Source organism: Bison bison, unplaced genomic scaffold (genome assembly GCF_000754665.1).
Source record: "Bison bison bison isolate TAMUID 2011002044 unplaced genomic scaffold, Bison_UMD1.0 scf7180017864141, whole genome shotgun sequence".
NCBI classification, from domain to species: domain Eukaryota; kingdom Metazoa; phylum Chordata; class Mammalia; order Artiodactyla; family Bovidae; genus Bison; species Bison bison.
Window position 1 is genome coordinate 2,168,796 of NW_011494713.1, and position 13,968 is coordinate 2,182,763.

Genomic DNA, 13,968 nt, shown 5'->3' on the forward strand with positions numbered 1-13,968 from the left:
CAACCAGTCCATTCTGAAGGAGATCAGCTCTGGGATTTCTTTGGAAGGAATGATGCTAAAGCTGAAACTCCAGTACTTTGGCCACCTCATGCGAAGAGTTGACTTATTGGAAAAGACTCTGATGCTGGGAGGGATTGGGGGCAGAAGGAGAAGGGGACGACAGAGGATGAGATGGCTGGATGGCATCACTGACTCGATGGACATGAGTCTGAGTGAACTCCGGGAGTTGGTGATGGACAGGGAGCCCTGGCATGCTGCAGTCCATGGGGTCGCAAAGAGTCAGACACGACTGAGCGACTGATCTGATCTGATCTGATGATTTATCAGAGATAGTCACCACCAATCTCCCCTGCCTACTACCCACCTAACAGCATTTTCAGAAAAATTAATGAAACTCTAGTATAATCAATGTGGTAAATTCAAATTGCTGATGTCCTAGGCACCCAATATCCAGGACAGTCTTCTAATTAAAGCTGTAAATTGCCAACTAATTGCCCCAGTCCATGCAAAAGTAGTTAATTCATCTTCTCAATGTTCAATCAATGAGCAATTGATTTCTCAAAACCCAATTCACTTTTAGTCCCAACAAACTTGCTCTTACCTCATGGTATCATGAAAATAGTCCACGTCCTTATCACTCATTAGCAGGAGAGGCAAATTATTACTTTTATTTTTTGGACCACAAAAATGAAGCTCAGACTTAGCCAAGGGTTTGTCAGCTGCAAAAAAAGGCTATTTTAAATTTCAGCTTCTGATTCCTAGTCCAAGACTTTCTCTATCATAACACTAAAGTATTTGTAAATTTTCTAAATTCCTATTTAAATTTGGTGTTAATTCCTGAGTCTCTGAGGAACTTGTGTATCAGAAGATAGAGCTGGTCAAAATTCAGATTGAAAGTTCTTGTCACATATACATCATAAAGAATTTTTACCACCGTGAGAACCTACTGTATAACACAGGGAGCTCTACTCAGTACTCTGTGGTGACCTAAATGGGAAGGAAATCCAAAAAAGAGTGTTTATATGTATACATATAGGTGATTCACTTTCCTGTACACAACATTGTAAAGCAGCTTATACTCCAATAAAAATTTTCTTTTTAAAAAGAATTTTTACCATGTTGGAAACCTGAATTCAGTTCATCCTCATTTTAGTTCAAGAATCTCTGACCCTTGGGGCCAAGAGATTCTCTTGGGTGGTCAGAGGTACTCAGGTTTCATCAATGTTAATGGATGGAAAAACAACCACCAAGAGATTTGGAGTCATTCAGCCTAGATAACCAAATGGCCAAAGTGACTATTTCTAGCCACTTGCTTTTTTTGCAGTGTCAGGTTGCTGTAATGGACTATACACACTCCCTGCAATTAAACAGTCTGGTGCATTTGACCTAGAGTAGATGGATGTGCTCTATTGAATGTTGCTGTCTGACGCTGCTGCCTTATAACACTATATCTGCAACTGAGGACAATGTATGAGCAGCCTGTCCTAAACTAGACCACGAAAAATGTAGTCTTTATTGTACTTATACTCCCTCAACATGTTCTAGAACAATGCCACTAATTCTCAGTACACCAATTCATACACATACATAAGACAAAATGTTCATGAAATAATGCCTGTCATCACTATGTGTGACATACTCTGAGATGTCCTATTCTTTTGTTTAAGGACAATTATCACGCACTGTATCAAAAACTTCACAACTCACGAATGGGTCCCAACCCACAGCTGTAAAATATTGTTCCAGAAAAGCAATAAGAACTACCATTTCATTTATCTAAGAATTCAACAAAGGCCTATCAAGCACTCAGTGTCCAAGCTGCTGATGTTGGGCTCAGACATCTATTCTCCATGAAGTTAACAGTCAGTCAAGGCTTCATAACAAAAGAGATAGTAGGAATCATCTCCTACTATCTTTGATTTTGAAGGATTGTCTCCTTCATAATCAAAGGAGATAGTAGGAAGAGGTTGCAGAGGACTACCTCTGTCTGAGGAAATGCAAGAAGGCTTTGCGGAAGCGAAGGGCTTGAGCAGTGCCTTGAACCATGAAGGGGACGGTGACATGGACACGTGGGCATGACTGCTGGAGGGAGGGGAACTGGAGAATGTTTACCAAGGGGCTGGGAGGTTCCAACCGGGGTCTGAGTCCTTTGAGATCCTGGAGATTGTGAATCTTCTATACAGGAGACAGGGTTATCTTAGAAATCCTGTCCAATGGCCTGAAAGTGGTCATGATTAAATGTGCAAGTAAATTCCTTCCGTTTAGCCTCAAGTAGGAGAGGAGAGGCCTGCGTTGGGAGGCACACTGAGGAAAGAGGTGTATGCAGGGAAGCCAGGGTTCAAAGCAAGCACAGGGCGACTGGGAACACCAGGGAGAAGAAAGGACAGTTGTTGTGGGTACCACCCTGGGACCTCTCCAGACTCCCTTACTGGTGTACACCATCTTCCTTGGAAGAAGTGATCAGATGCACACATGGCTTGCACACTCCACACCACCCTGTAACAAAGCTCTGGGCAGAAACAAAGACATCAACAATTCCAGAACCTTCTGAGAAAGCTATATCACAACCCATTGGTTGACAGCCCTCAAATCCCCAAAATCCTACTTCACTTTTCAAGCATCTTGTGAAGACAGTCACCCTTCCACTAGAGAGGGGGTGATCTAGCCTAGTGAGAAACAGTCTCATCCTATGATTCATTCTCAGCTTTTGGTTGGTTATCCTGTCCTCTGCTTTATTTCTGGGAGCACATTTTCTGCATCTCCATAATCCCTCAGAGCTTGGCACATCCATTCAGCAAAGGTTGAGCCAAACCATGGCTGATTTTGGTCTAAAATGAAATGAGTTTCTTATTTCTATTTTGTAGGACACATACCTCATGAATATGTTTACCTGATGACTTACAAAGCCTAATCTACTATCGCTTTAGTGTGCCAGGACATGTCGTGTATGTGGTGTTTACATCTGCCTACTTCTTGCCTTTGTGTTGTTACAGGTGCCTGGAAAGGATGTGTGGGAGGATGTCTGATTTTTGTAGGGAACACAAAACAACCCTTCGGTACATCATCTGGGGCATTTTAATAGCAGGTAAATAGCAAAAGGGAATGGGATACTAGTGTCTCTTTTCCAGGTTCTCGCAAATATCAGTTTTCTGTAGAAAACAAATAAGTCTTCCCTTCCCTGAATCATCTGTGAGTCATCCAGAGAGGAGAGAATTTCACCAAAAAGCCCCTGAGTGGTGGGTCTCGGCTTGAAATGCCCATGTAGATAGCTGTTCTGCGTGCTAAGGCACTTCAGTTGTGTCTGACTCTTGAGACCCTATAGACTGTAGCCTGCCCAGGCTCCTCTGTCCATGGGATTCTCCAGGTAAGAATTCTGGAGGGGGTTGCGATGCCCTCCTCCAGGGCATCTTCCCAACCCAGGGATCGAAGCCAGGTCTCTTGCACTGCAGGCAGACTCTTTGCCACTGAGCCACCAGGGGAAAGCCCCATGTCCTGTTTATGCAGCCAGCAGCTGACTTTTTAGATCACCTACTCCCATAGTCTTTGTTAATGTGGTATGGATTTGAGGGTCGGATAATGCAAATTCAGGTAACTGGAAAAATGGTGACAATCACAAGGCAGCAACCTAATTGAAGGGGTGAAATATCTGATCAATTACTGCTTTATATGAACACAGAACAAGGAGGAGCCTAGGGTCACGAAGCCCTCTCCTCCTACCTGAAAGCCGGACCAGGGTGTCTTCACAGATGAGCAGGTGTTCTGCTTTGACTCCCTCCAAACAAAAGGCTCCAGGGCCCATTTCAAAGACCATTCCTGTCTATAAAATGTGAGCCCTCCCACTCAAGTCCATGGACATTAGTCCAAGATGGCTGGCCCCAAGAGGTCAGTGGTTTTCCGGTCTCACACTGCCAGAACAGGGAGCATCAGGGTTGAAAGCATGCTTGCTTGCTTTCTACCAGCCCAAATAGTATTTTGCAGACCATACTCAAAACTACACAGCTATGCCATTGTAGTACAAACTAAGCAGATGGTGTGGCCATGTGCCAAGGCAACTTTATTTGTAGACTACAAATACAAATATACAAATACAACTGTACTTGCCACCTACAAAAACAAGTGGAAGGCCAAATTTAACTTGCAAACAAAGCCATGTTTGCCAACTTTTAATGGAAAACCTTGTGTTCTTATCCCAGAATCTCCTCTTCTAAAGCTATCAGCCTCGTCATCACCCACCTCTTTCCTTTAGAGATTCTGTAGCATGTCGGTGTTGTGGCATTCAGAGATTTTCCTACTCAAGTTTAGGCCAAATCTGGGCCACAAACCAGGAGACTCAATAATTTTTGCCAGTGGTTGCTTTGGTGCCTGGTCTTTCTCTGTAGAAGCTCATCTGCTGAGTCTGGGTATCAGAAAAAGTAGTCAGTACTAAGCAAGAGGCTTCCCTGGTGGCTCAGATGGTAAAGAATCTGCCTGCAGTGCAGAAGACCCGGGTTCGATCAATAGGTTGGTAAGATCCCCTGGAGAAGGGCATGGCAGCCCACTCCAGTATTCTTGCCTGGAGAATTCCATGGACAGAAAAGCTGGGAAGCTATAATCTATAGTGTCACACAGACTTAGAAGCACTAAAGTGACTTAGCATGCACCCACTAAGCAAGAGCCCCAGTGATCAAGCAACAAGATTCAGGAATTCAGAAGTTTCCTTAAGAAAAAAAACCTGGCACCCTGTGCTTCTAGCATTCTTGGAGAGACTATTTAAAAAAAAAAAATAAAGGAATTTGACTCACAATACAATCCTTATCATCAGAAGGGCCAATAGCTATGTCAAGAGCACCCCTGTGTTCAATGGTTTCCTGGTGGGCCCTGCCCTTGGCTGAGCCAGATCAGTGCTGGAGGCTGGTCTCCAGCTGACTGGTGATGTTCACTGTGTTTGCTTCCTGCACAGGTTACCTGGCCCTGGTGATTGCAGCCTGTGTGATGAACTTTCACAGAGCCCTTCCTCTTTTCGTGATCACCGTGGTTGCCATCTTCTTTGTGGTCTGGGATCACCTCATGGCCAAATATGAGTCTCAGATAGCCAGGTTCCTGTCTCCAGGCCAAAGGCTACTGGACAGCCATTGGTTCTGGTTGAAGTGGTAAATGCACTCAGTTCTTTTATTGTGGTTGAGAGGGATGTTAGTCTTTTGCAACACTGTTCCATAGATTCATTCTAAAATTGCTTCCTCATTGATGGGATATTAAAGCTAGGAACAACCCAGGGAATAATTCATTAAAAAAAATTTTTTTAAACCTTCATTTTATAATCAGGACATGAAGGCCTAGATCAGGCAGTGATTCATGCAAGATGTGCTCAAATGCCCCTACAAACTGCCTTCATTTCAAGTGCCACTAAGTGATAAAATGTTGTCCAAAAGTTGGGATGGTTCTGACTTGAAGGGGTGACTTTCTCTCTGGGCATCTGTAAATTATTAAAATCAACTCTCTCTTATAGGACCCCTGTCCTGCAGGTGACTGTTCAGGGCTTTTCTTTCAGTCTGTCTCTTTGGGACCCCCCCCCCCCCTGCCTGCAGGTGGCCCTGCAGGGTAGGACCCAGAACCTATTCTCCTCAGTATGGCCAACATGGGATCTACCAAGAAAGTTCACACATTCTTGGCCTAATGACCAGAGTTGTACAATCCCAACAGAGCATCCTCTCCAGCTCTGCCATTTACTGAATCACTCCTGTTTTGCCCACTGGGTTCTCCAGGGAGTCAGAACCAGGTCTAAAATCCGACTTAGCTCTCCGAGGCTTGGGTGGGTCCCCCAATGCAGAGGACACATTTCAGGTTCTTCCTTGAGAGGAAGAAGGTAATGCTTCACCCATCTCCCTAAATGGAGGAGAGAATTCCCAGCAGCTCTCAGGAAGAAACCACCAGATTTCTTCTCCAGGCATCCTTTCTCCTCTCTGACCCCTTTATGAATACTACACCAGCAAAGAGTCCAAGAGTTGTGGAGTATTGGGGATACATTGCTTCATTTTTTGACTATGTGCCTTTCTAGCTACACCCAAAGAGAGTCTTTTGCAATTTCTAGACACATAATTTCCAAGTGCCAGGATGTGTTTCTCAATATGTTTTTTGGGGTTTTTTTTTGTACATTTAAGCCTGATTAAGTTTTCCACGTTAGCACAACAAATGATGCCAAAGCATCCTTCCTGATTTTCTTAGGGTGATATGGGGCTGCCTAATCCTGGGAGTTATTCTCTGGCTGGTCTTTGACACTGCCAAACTGGGCCAACAGCAGCTGGTGTCTTTTGGAGGACTCATAATATACACTTCCCTAACATTTCTGTTTTCCAAGCACCCAACCAAAGTAAGTATGAAATCAATCATTTTTTTTTCTCCTTTTTTCCCCTCATGTGTAAATTGCTCAAAGTAATGAGTATGAAAGAATTGAACTGCTATTCCATATTTTTCTTACCTTGCTATGATATTTTAAATGGCTAAGGTGCCCTTCTCCTGAATGGTAATAGTTCTATTACTCTACCTTTTTCATTCTCAGTAATTTTCCAGTTGTTCAACCAGTGAAATATTCTCTTCTGTCAAGTCTGATTTCTACTTCTGTATCCCCATCCCCACCCCCATTAAACACCCATACAAAGAAAACTCATTCATTTTGATCCAAATTTCTTCAGGTCAGTAAATAACAATATTCTACCATTGGATTCTGCAGTTTATCAAATTTCTATTTGCCGTTGAGGTTATTTTGCTCCAAAAATTTGTCCTTAAGCAGTTTTGTTTACATTGAATTCCATTCTTATCCTTGTTTTTATCATCCTGGAACCCACTAAATCGGCAAGAATTTTGAGATATTAAAACTTTCACATATGATTCATAACAGCAAACTTTACTAGCTGAAAGTCTGAAGACTTTACTGGCTGAGTGATTGATCCAAAAAAAAGAGCATTAATCAAAGACCAAAGCCACTTGATAAGATCCAAATTGCTTTCCCTGTTTAGGTGAACATCTCCACTGCTTTCTGTGCCTCCAGTCCCATAGTTCTTTGCAGAGCACTCATCTCTGCACCAAAAATGAAAGCACTTGATTGTCCATTTACATGCTACACTCTCTTGGACTGCATTAGAGTTAATTGTGAAATTACAGTGAAATGAAAGCCCCTCCAAAGGGTGGAATTTCACTTAATTCACTTACAAATTGTCAGATCAACAAACCTTGGACACACAGAGAAGTCATGTTCAGCCTTTCCATTTTCCAGATGGGAAAATAATTATATGTATCTAATATTTACCACATGACCAGAAGACCAGATCCTTCCTCCTTTAATGACTCTAGTAAAACTACTCTTCATGTCTAAGTGATTTTATCATGACAAAATGGTTACATACGTTTCCAGGACTGAAGGCTTAAACTCAGGTTTAAGAAGAAATAATACAATTCTGAGATTTTTAGTATAATTCTGAGGGATTCTTTGCTCACAGCTGCTTTGGCCTCTGAAAGGTGAGTCACAAGCCATATCTGAGAAATTTCCAATAAAATAGTGATCCTCTGGTAATTTATGCTGAGTTTAGCATTCATTTTCTAATACGATGTCTCTTCTTCTTTCTGTATAGGTTTACTGGAGGCCTGTCTTTTGGGGAATTGGGTTACAGTTTCTTCTTGGCCTTTTGATACTAAGGACAGAACCTGGATTTATGGCTTTTGATTGGTTGGGCAAACAAGTTCAGGTAAGTTCAGTTCAAAGGACTACCTTGTTTTTTATAGTGCTTTTAACATTTAAATATAAGCCTTAAGATACGTCAGAAATAAGTTTATTTATCTGCATTCAGTTCAGTTCAGTCACTCAGTCATGTCACACTCTTTGAGACCCCATGGACTGCAGCACGCCAGGCCTTCCTGTCCATCACCAACTCCCGGAGTTCACTCAACTCATGTCCATTGAGTTGGTGATGCTATCCAACCATCTCATCCTCTGTCATCCCCTTCTCCTCCTGCCCTCAATCTTTCCCAGCATCAGGGTCTTTTCAAATAAGTCAGCTCTTCGTATCAGGTGGCCAAAGTATTAGAGTTTCAGCTTCAGCATCAGTCCTTCCAATGAACTCAGGACTGATCTCCTTTAGGATGGACTGGTTGGATCTCCTTGCAGTTCAAGGGACGCTCAAGAGTCTTCTCCAACACCACAGTTCAAAAGCATCAATTCTTCGGTGCTCAGCTTTCTTTATAGTCCAACTCTCACATCCATACATGACCTCTGGAAATATTATAGCCTTGACTAGACGGACCTTTGTTGACAAAGTAATGTCTCTGCTTTTCAATATGTCTCTGCTGTCTAGGTTGGTCGTAACTTTGCTTCCAAGGAGTAAGCATCTTTTAATTTCATGGCTGCAGTCACCATATGCAGTGATTTTGGAACCCAAAATAATAAAATCAGCCACTGTTTCCCCATCTATTTGTCATGAAGTGATGGGACCAGATGCCATGATCTTAGTTTTCTGAATGTTGAGCTTTAAGCCAACTTTCTCACTCTCTTCTTTCACTTTCATCAAGAGGCTTTTTAGTTCCTCTTCATTTTCTACCATAAGGGTGGTGTCATCTGTATATCTGAGGTTATTGAGATTTCTCCCGGCAATCTTGATTCCAGCTTGTGCTTCTTCCAGCCCAGCGTTTCCCATCATGTACTCTGCATAGAAGTTAAATAAGCAGGGTGACAATATACAGCCTTGATGTACTCCTTTTCCTATTTGGTTGATTCAAATTTTAATTCCATAGCATGAGTTAGACAAATAATTTTGTTTATGTGGAATATGTTAATCTGCCAAGTTCATTATTATTTTGGTTGTCCCTTTCCCATATCATGGGCTTCCCTGCCCGTGGGAGACCTGGGTTCAATCCCTGGGCTGGGAAGATCCCCTGGAGGAGGACATGGCAACCCACTCCAGTGTTCTACTCTGGAGAATCCCCATGGACAAAGGAGCCCGACAGGGGTTTGCAAGTCCATGGGGTCACAAAGAGTCAGACACAACGGAATGACTAAGTACCCATGACATCACTTCTCTATCTCATTCGACCCCTGCATCCTGTCCCAGGGGCCACTCTTCTAAGATGCTTCCCCAAACAGAGAAACAAACCTCTATGCATCCAGTAGTAACTAGTACCCGCCATGTACCATCTATGTCTTCTGGAGCAAAGTATCACACCCAGCTTATTCTTTAGCACCCTAGAGTCAAAGTGAATGTCAGAAATGCCAGGAACCGTATGCAGCTACAGTCCTAAAATATACTTCCTGGCCATCTATCTACTGGAGGGGGAAAGTTAAGAAAATTAACTCTCTAAGTCTCTCCGCAAGTTTTCTGGGTCCTCACCCTCTGCAGAGCCTGGTTGTCTTGTGAATGGTAACTACTGTTTCAGTGTTTGTAATGATCTGCTCTTTTCCTTTCTGTAATTCAGACATTCCTGGGGTACAGTGATGCTGGTGCTTCATTCGTCTTTGGTGAGAAATATACAGACCACTTTTTTGCATTCAAGGTAAAACCAAACACTTTTTTTCTGCGTAGACATTTCCTTTTAAGTGGCTTCTTCATCTGCAGATGTTCAGATAGGTCCTAACTGACCAGAACCCAGGCATGTCACAGGGGCACAGCACAGCACCATCCTTTCTCATTTACAATTTACCTGAAGTCAATGGGCTGAAAACATATTATTTTGTTATTATAACATTAAGGAAGACTTCCCCAGTGGTCCAATGGCTAAGACACTGAGCTCCCAATGCAGGGGGTCCGGGTTCAATGGTCAGGGAGCTAGATCCCACATGTCGCAACTAAGATTATGCATGCCACACTGAAGATCAAATATCCTGCCTGCCACAGCTAAGCCACGATGCAGCCAAATAAATAAATAATTTTTTTAACATTAAAGAGAACACGTAGAGGAAATCAGAAATATCGAAACATAGGCAGATCTCAGAGATGTTGCAAGTTCAGTTCCAGACCACCACAGTAAAGTGAATATCACAGTAAAGCGATCACACAAATTTTTTGGTTTCCCAGTGCACATAAAAATTATGTTTACAACTCTACTGTCATCTATTAAGTGTGACATAGCAGTATATCTAAAAAAAAGTACATACCTTAATTTAAAATCACTTTATTGCTAAAAAAAAATACCAGAACAATCACAATAGTAACATCAAAGATCACTGATCACCATAACAAACATAGTAATAATGAAAAAGTTTGAAATATTGTGAGCATTACCAACATGTAACCCAAAGACACAAAGTGAGCAAGTGCTGTTGGAAAAATGGTGCCAGTAGACTTGCTCAGTGAAGGAGTGCTATAGTCCTTCAATCTGTGAAACATACAACATGCAAGAAGCACAATAAAGTAAAGCACAACAAAACAAGCTATGCCTGTACTTTGGGGAGTTGCGTAACATTTGCTGATATACTTATGAAAGCTCCTATGGGGTAATAGGATCTGAGATTTCAGGGGAAAGAACATGAGGTACCTGGCAATGAATATGGCTGCTAATGACTTCCTGGTCCAGGCTCAGTGACAGCTCTGCACTCAGGATACTTCTTAATCGCAGACAAACTGGGACAGCTGGTCACGCACACCAACCTCTGTTCTTACAGAACCATCCCCATGCTAAACCTTTCCCCTCTTTCCTTCAGTACTGCCTTCACCTTGGCAGGCCTGCAGGCCTGGCCTTCTCCCAACCACAGGAAGGATGTTATTTTACAGGGGAAAGGCAACTTGGCGACTTAGCCCCAAGGTCAGGCCTAATCAATTCTCTCCCAGGCCTCCCACAGCTCCAGGAAGCTCACCTTCCTCTGGGAAGTCCCTACAAATCCTTGATGATAAGTCAGAAAAAGCATTTGGCTTTTTCTTCAGATTTCTTTTTTATGGCATGCTACTGTTCCTACACTTTTTTATTGTTTTCTCACTCATGGACTCCATTTACCTCCAAATTACCTTGGCCAACTGCTATGCTGAATCTTTTTTTAAACTACTGATTTGATACTTTGGTGCTGAAATAACTAAGTCATCTCTGAAAGGTCCAGTGTTTACAAACTGAGATAGAAATATGTTCCTATCATGAATTGAATCCAGAATTACAAAAAATAAAATCACAAAGAAGGAGGAACTTGCTGTTCAGGCCGCACCACTGTCTTCAGACCTCCCCACCACCACCACCATCAACAACAACAAGAACAACACCTATCCTCTCCCCCAGGGCATCCTTTCTGCCAAAATAGATTCCCTGTGGGAATGTTAGTGAGATGAGCCCCTTTAACTCCTTGAAGCTTTCAGGAAGCCTCTGCCTGCCCATTAAAGCCAATAAAAGCACATAAATGAGTGCATTCTGAATAATGGCACAAAAAGTCTTTTACTATATATTATTAATAGAGTTTTCTAAATTAGATCCTGTACAAATTGTCTCCAGTCATTCTGTGTCTCTGGTGGCAGCTTGTTCCTGGCCATTTAGCTGGGAACAGAGGGAAAAGGAACAATGGAGTAGGGGTGGTGAGGGATCCAGACCACAACCCAGTGTGGTTCATGCAGGGTAGAAACTGCTCCCCGTAGAAACGCGAGCTGCATGGAAGGCATCCAAAGAGCATCAGGAAAAATCTAGAAAAAGACAACCTTCATTAACACAGAAGTAGACTAGTTGCAAAGTCTAATCTTTGTATAATGATTCAAAAATCTGTAAGTAAAATATTCATTATTCTAAACACTAAATGCATGAATGCTTGCTCTATAGGAGGCATTATTTAAGTACCTACTGTGTCACTACTATGAATAAAGACCTGAGGTTGCTCGCAGTTAACCTTGATCCAGGTTGCTCTGATAATAAGTAGTGAATCCTATGTCTGTTGAATATCAGAATGACAAAGATATCTGCCAATGGTTTTCAGTTTCTTGATCTAATTATTATAAATTTCCTCCCCAAAATGTCGTTGCTTCTCTAGAAACGGAAGTAAGGAAAGCCCATCACAGTAGGATTTTTTTTAAGTTTCCTATGAAATACACTCAAGTTTATCCTGAACGAATTAGAAGAAACTGTATGTAGATGAGGAAATTGCCTGATAAAAGTGTTGTTTATTCAAGAGAAGTTTCTGGTATTTTGATGACATTTCAGAGGGGAAAAAGGAGACAGAAAGAAGGAGATTAATCTGAAACCTACTAGTACTGCTGGGATCAGTGTTAACCTGTGGCCACTCTTGTCCTCCACCCACCCCCAGGTCCTGCCCATTGTGATTTTCTTCAGCACTGTGATGTCCATGTTGTACTACCTCGGATTGATGCAGTGGATCATTAGAAAGGTACCGGGACTAGAAGGAAGTGGGTGACAGGGGCAGAGGTGATTATCTCAGGGACAAAGTCTTGAATGTCTTTTATCTGGATTTTTACAAACTGCCTTTCCCTTCGTACCAAAATCCACTCCTACCCCAAGGTATTAGATTCAAACCCCAAAATCCTCCATGGATCTACAGAAGGAATTTTATCTCCAGGATTTCTAATAACGCTGTGACTTGCGACTCCCTGGACATCTTCATGAAACCTGCAGTTACTCCTTTAGCCAAAGAATTGACTTCAAGAAGTTGGGACCAGATTGTCCTTTCATCTTGACTATCCACCCATGCCTTACACAAAGTCACTGCTTACCCTCAGATGATAACCCAAATGGATCTTCCTTGTCTAGGAGTTGCTAGAGAATCAAAGGAAGAAAGGAAAGCTGCTCTTCTCTCATGAGGGCTTTTGTCAGCATGCAAATTTTTTTTTTTTTTAGGTCTGAAAAGCTCATCTCAGTCCTGCTGCCCCAACACTGTCAGTCCTACATCATATTATATTGCAAAACTCAGTAATTTGTAAGTTAGTTTAAATGCACTCAAGAACAAGGCAGCATATAGAAGTTTTGGGCAGAGCCACAACCCTCCTTTGATCCCTGTAAATAAATAAAATGGAGAGAGAGCCAGAATACCAGCAGGATTAAAGGTTTCAGCAAGAGTGCCAGAGTGCATAATTTTCTGACTGTCAATTGAAACACTTAGCATTCCTGTGTTTCATGTCGAAGCAGGAAGGAAGGAGAGAGGATGCAACAGAAAGTCCCCATTCTCGGGTGGGCACTACAGTCTCTGGTTGGAAGAACTACTACAAAAGTGGAACTGTCAACCATGTTTGAGACTTAGGTAGAAAAAGCCAAACCTCAACTACATCCCATTACTTATTAACTAAGCAATCTCTGACAGAACAACTAAACAGTTCTGTGCCTTGGTTTCCTCTTCTGTAAAATGTGTCTAACTATAGGACCTCCCTGAGAGGGTTATTATAAAGATTAAATTCATCACTAGAACAAGGGCTTAAAATAGTCCTTGGAATGCTGTGAAGACTGACATGACTGTTAGAAAATATTATAACTTATTACTCAGAAAAAAAATCAAGACATTACTTATACAAAATAGACATGTCAAGAGATATTCATTGTATAGTGTTCAAAGAATATACAATGACTCAGACTTCAGTTCAGTTCAGTTCAGTCACTCAGTCATGTCTGACTCTTTGAGACCGCATGGACTGCAGCACACCAGGCCTCCCTGTCCATCACCAGCTCCCGGAGCTTGCTCAAACTCATGTCCATTGAGTCAGTGATGCCATCCAAATATCTCATCCTCTGTCAACCCCTTCTCCTCCCACCTTCAATCTTTCCCAGTGTCAGAGTATTTTCCAATGAGTTGGTTCTTCACATCGGGTGGCCTAGGTATTGGAGTTTCAGCATCAGTCCTTCCAATGAATGTTCAGGACTAATTTCCTTTAGGATTGACTGGTTGGATCTCCTTGCAGTCCAAGGGACTCTCGAGGGTCTTCTCCAACACCACAGTTCAAAAGCATCAATTCTTTGGTGCTCAGCTTTCTTTATGGTCCAATTCTCACATCCATACTGGAAAAACCATAGCTTTGACTAGATGAACCTTTG

General features: G+C 42.2%; 1 protein-coding gene across 3 annotated transcripts in view; it reads left to right on the forward strand.

The window, feature by feature from the left end:
* SLC28A3 (solute carrier family 28 (concentrative nucleoside transporter), member 3) overlaps nucleotides 1–13,968 on the forward strand; it is a 77,524-nt gene that overhangs the window by 42,353 nt on the left and 21,203 nt on the right. For all 3 annotated transcript variants that reach the window (XM_010840051.1, XM_010840052.1, XM_010840049.1), the window contains 6 exons: nucleotides 2,994–3,085; nucleotides 4,940–5,129; nucleotides 6,202–6,346; nucleotides 7,605–7,718; nucleotides 9,439–9,516; nucleotides 12,236–12,316. In XM_010840051.1, coding sequence (XP_010838353.1) covers nucleotides 2,994–3,085; nucleotides 4,940–5,129; nucleotides 6,202–6,346; nucleotides 7,605–7,718; nucleotides 9,439–9,516; nucleotides 12,236–12,316 — 700 coding nt within the window. The remainder of the gene's footprint in view (nucleotides 1–2,993; nucleotides 3,086–4,939; nucleotides 5,130–6,201; nucleotides 6,347–7,604; nucleotides 7,719–9,438; nucleotides 9,517–12,235; nucleotides 12,317–13,968) is intronic.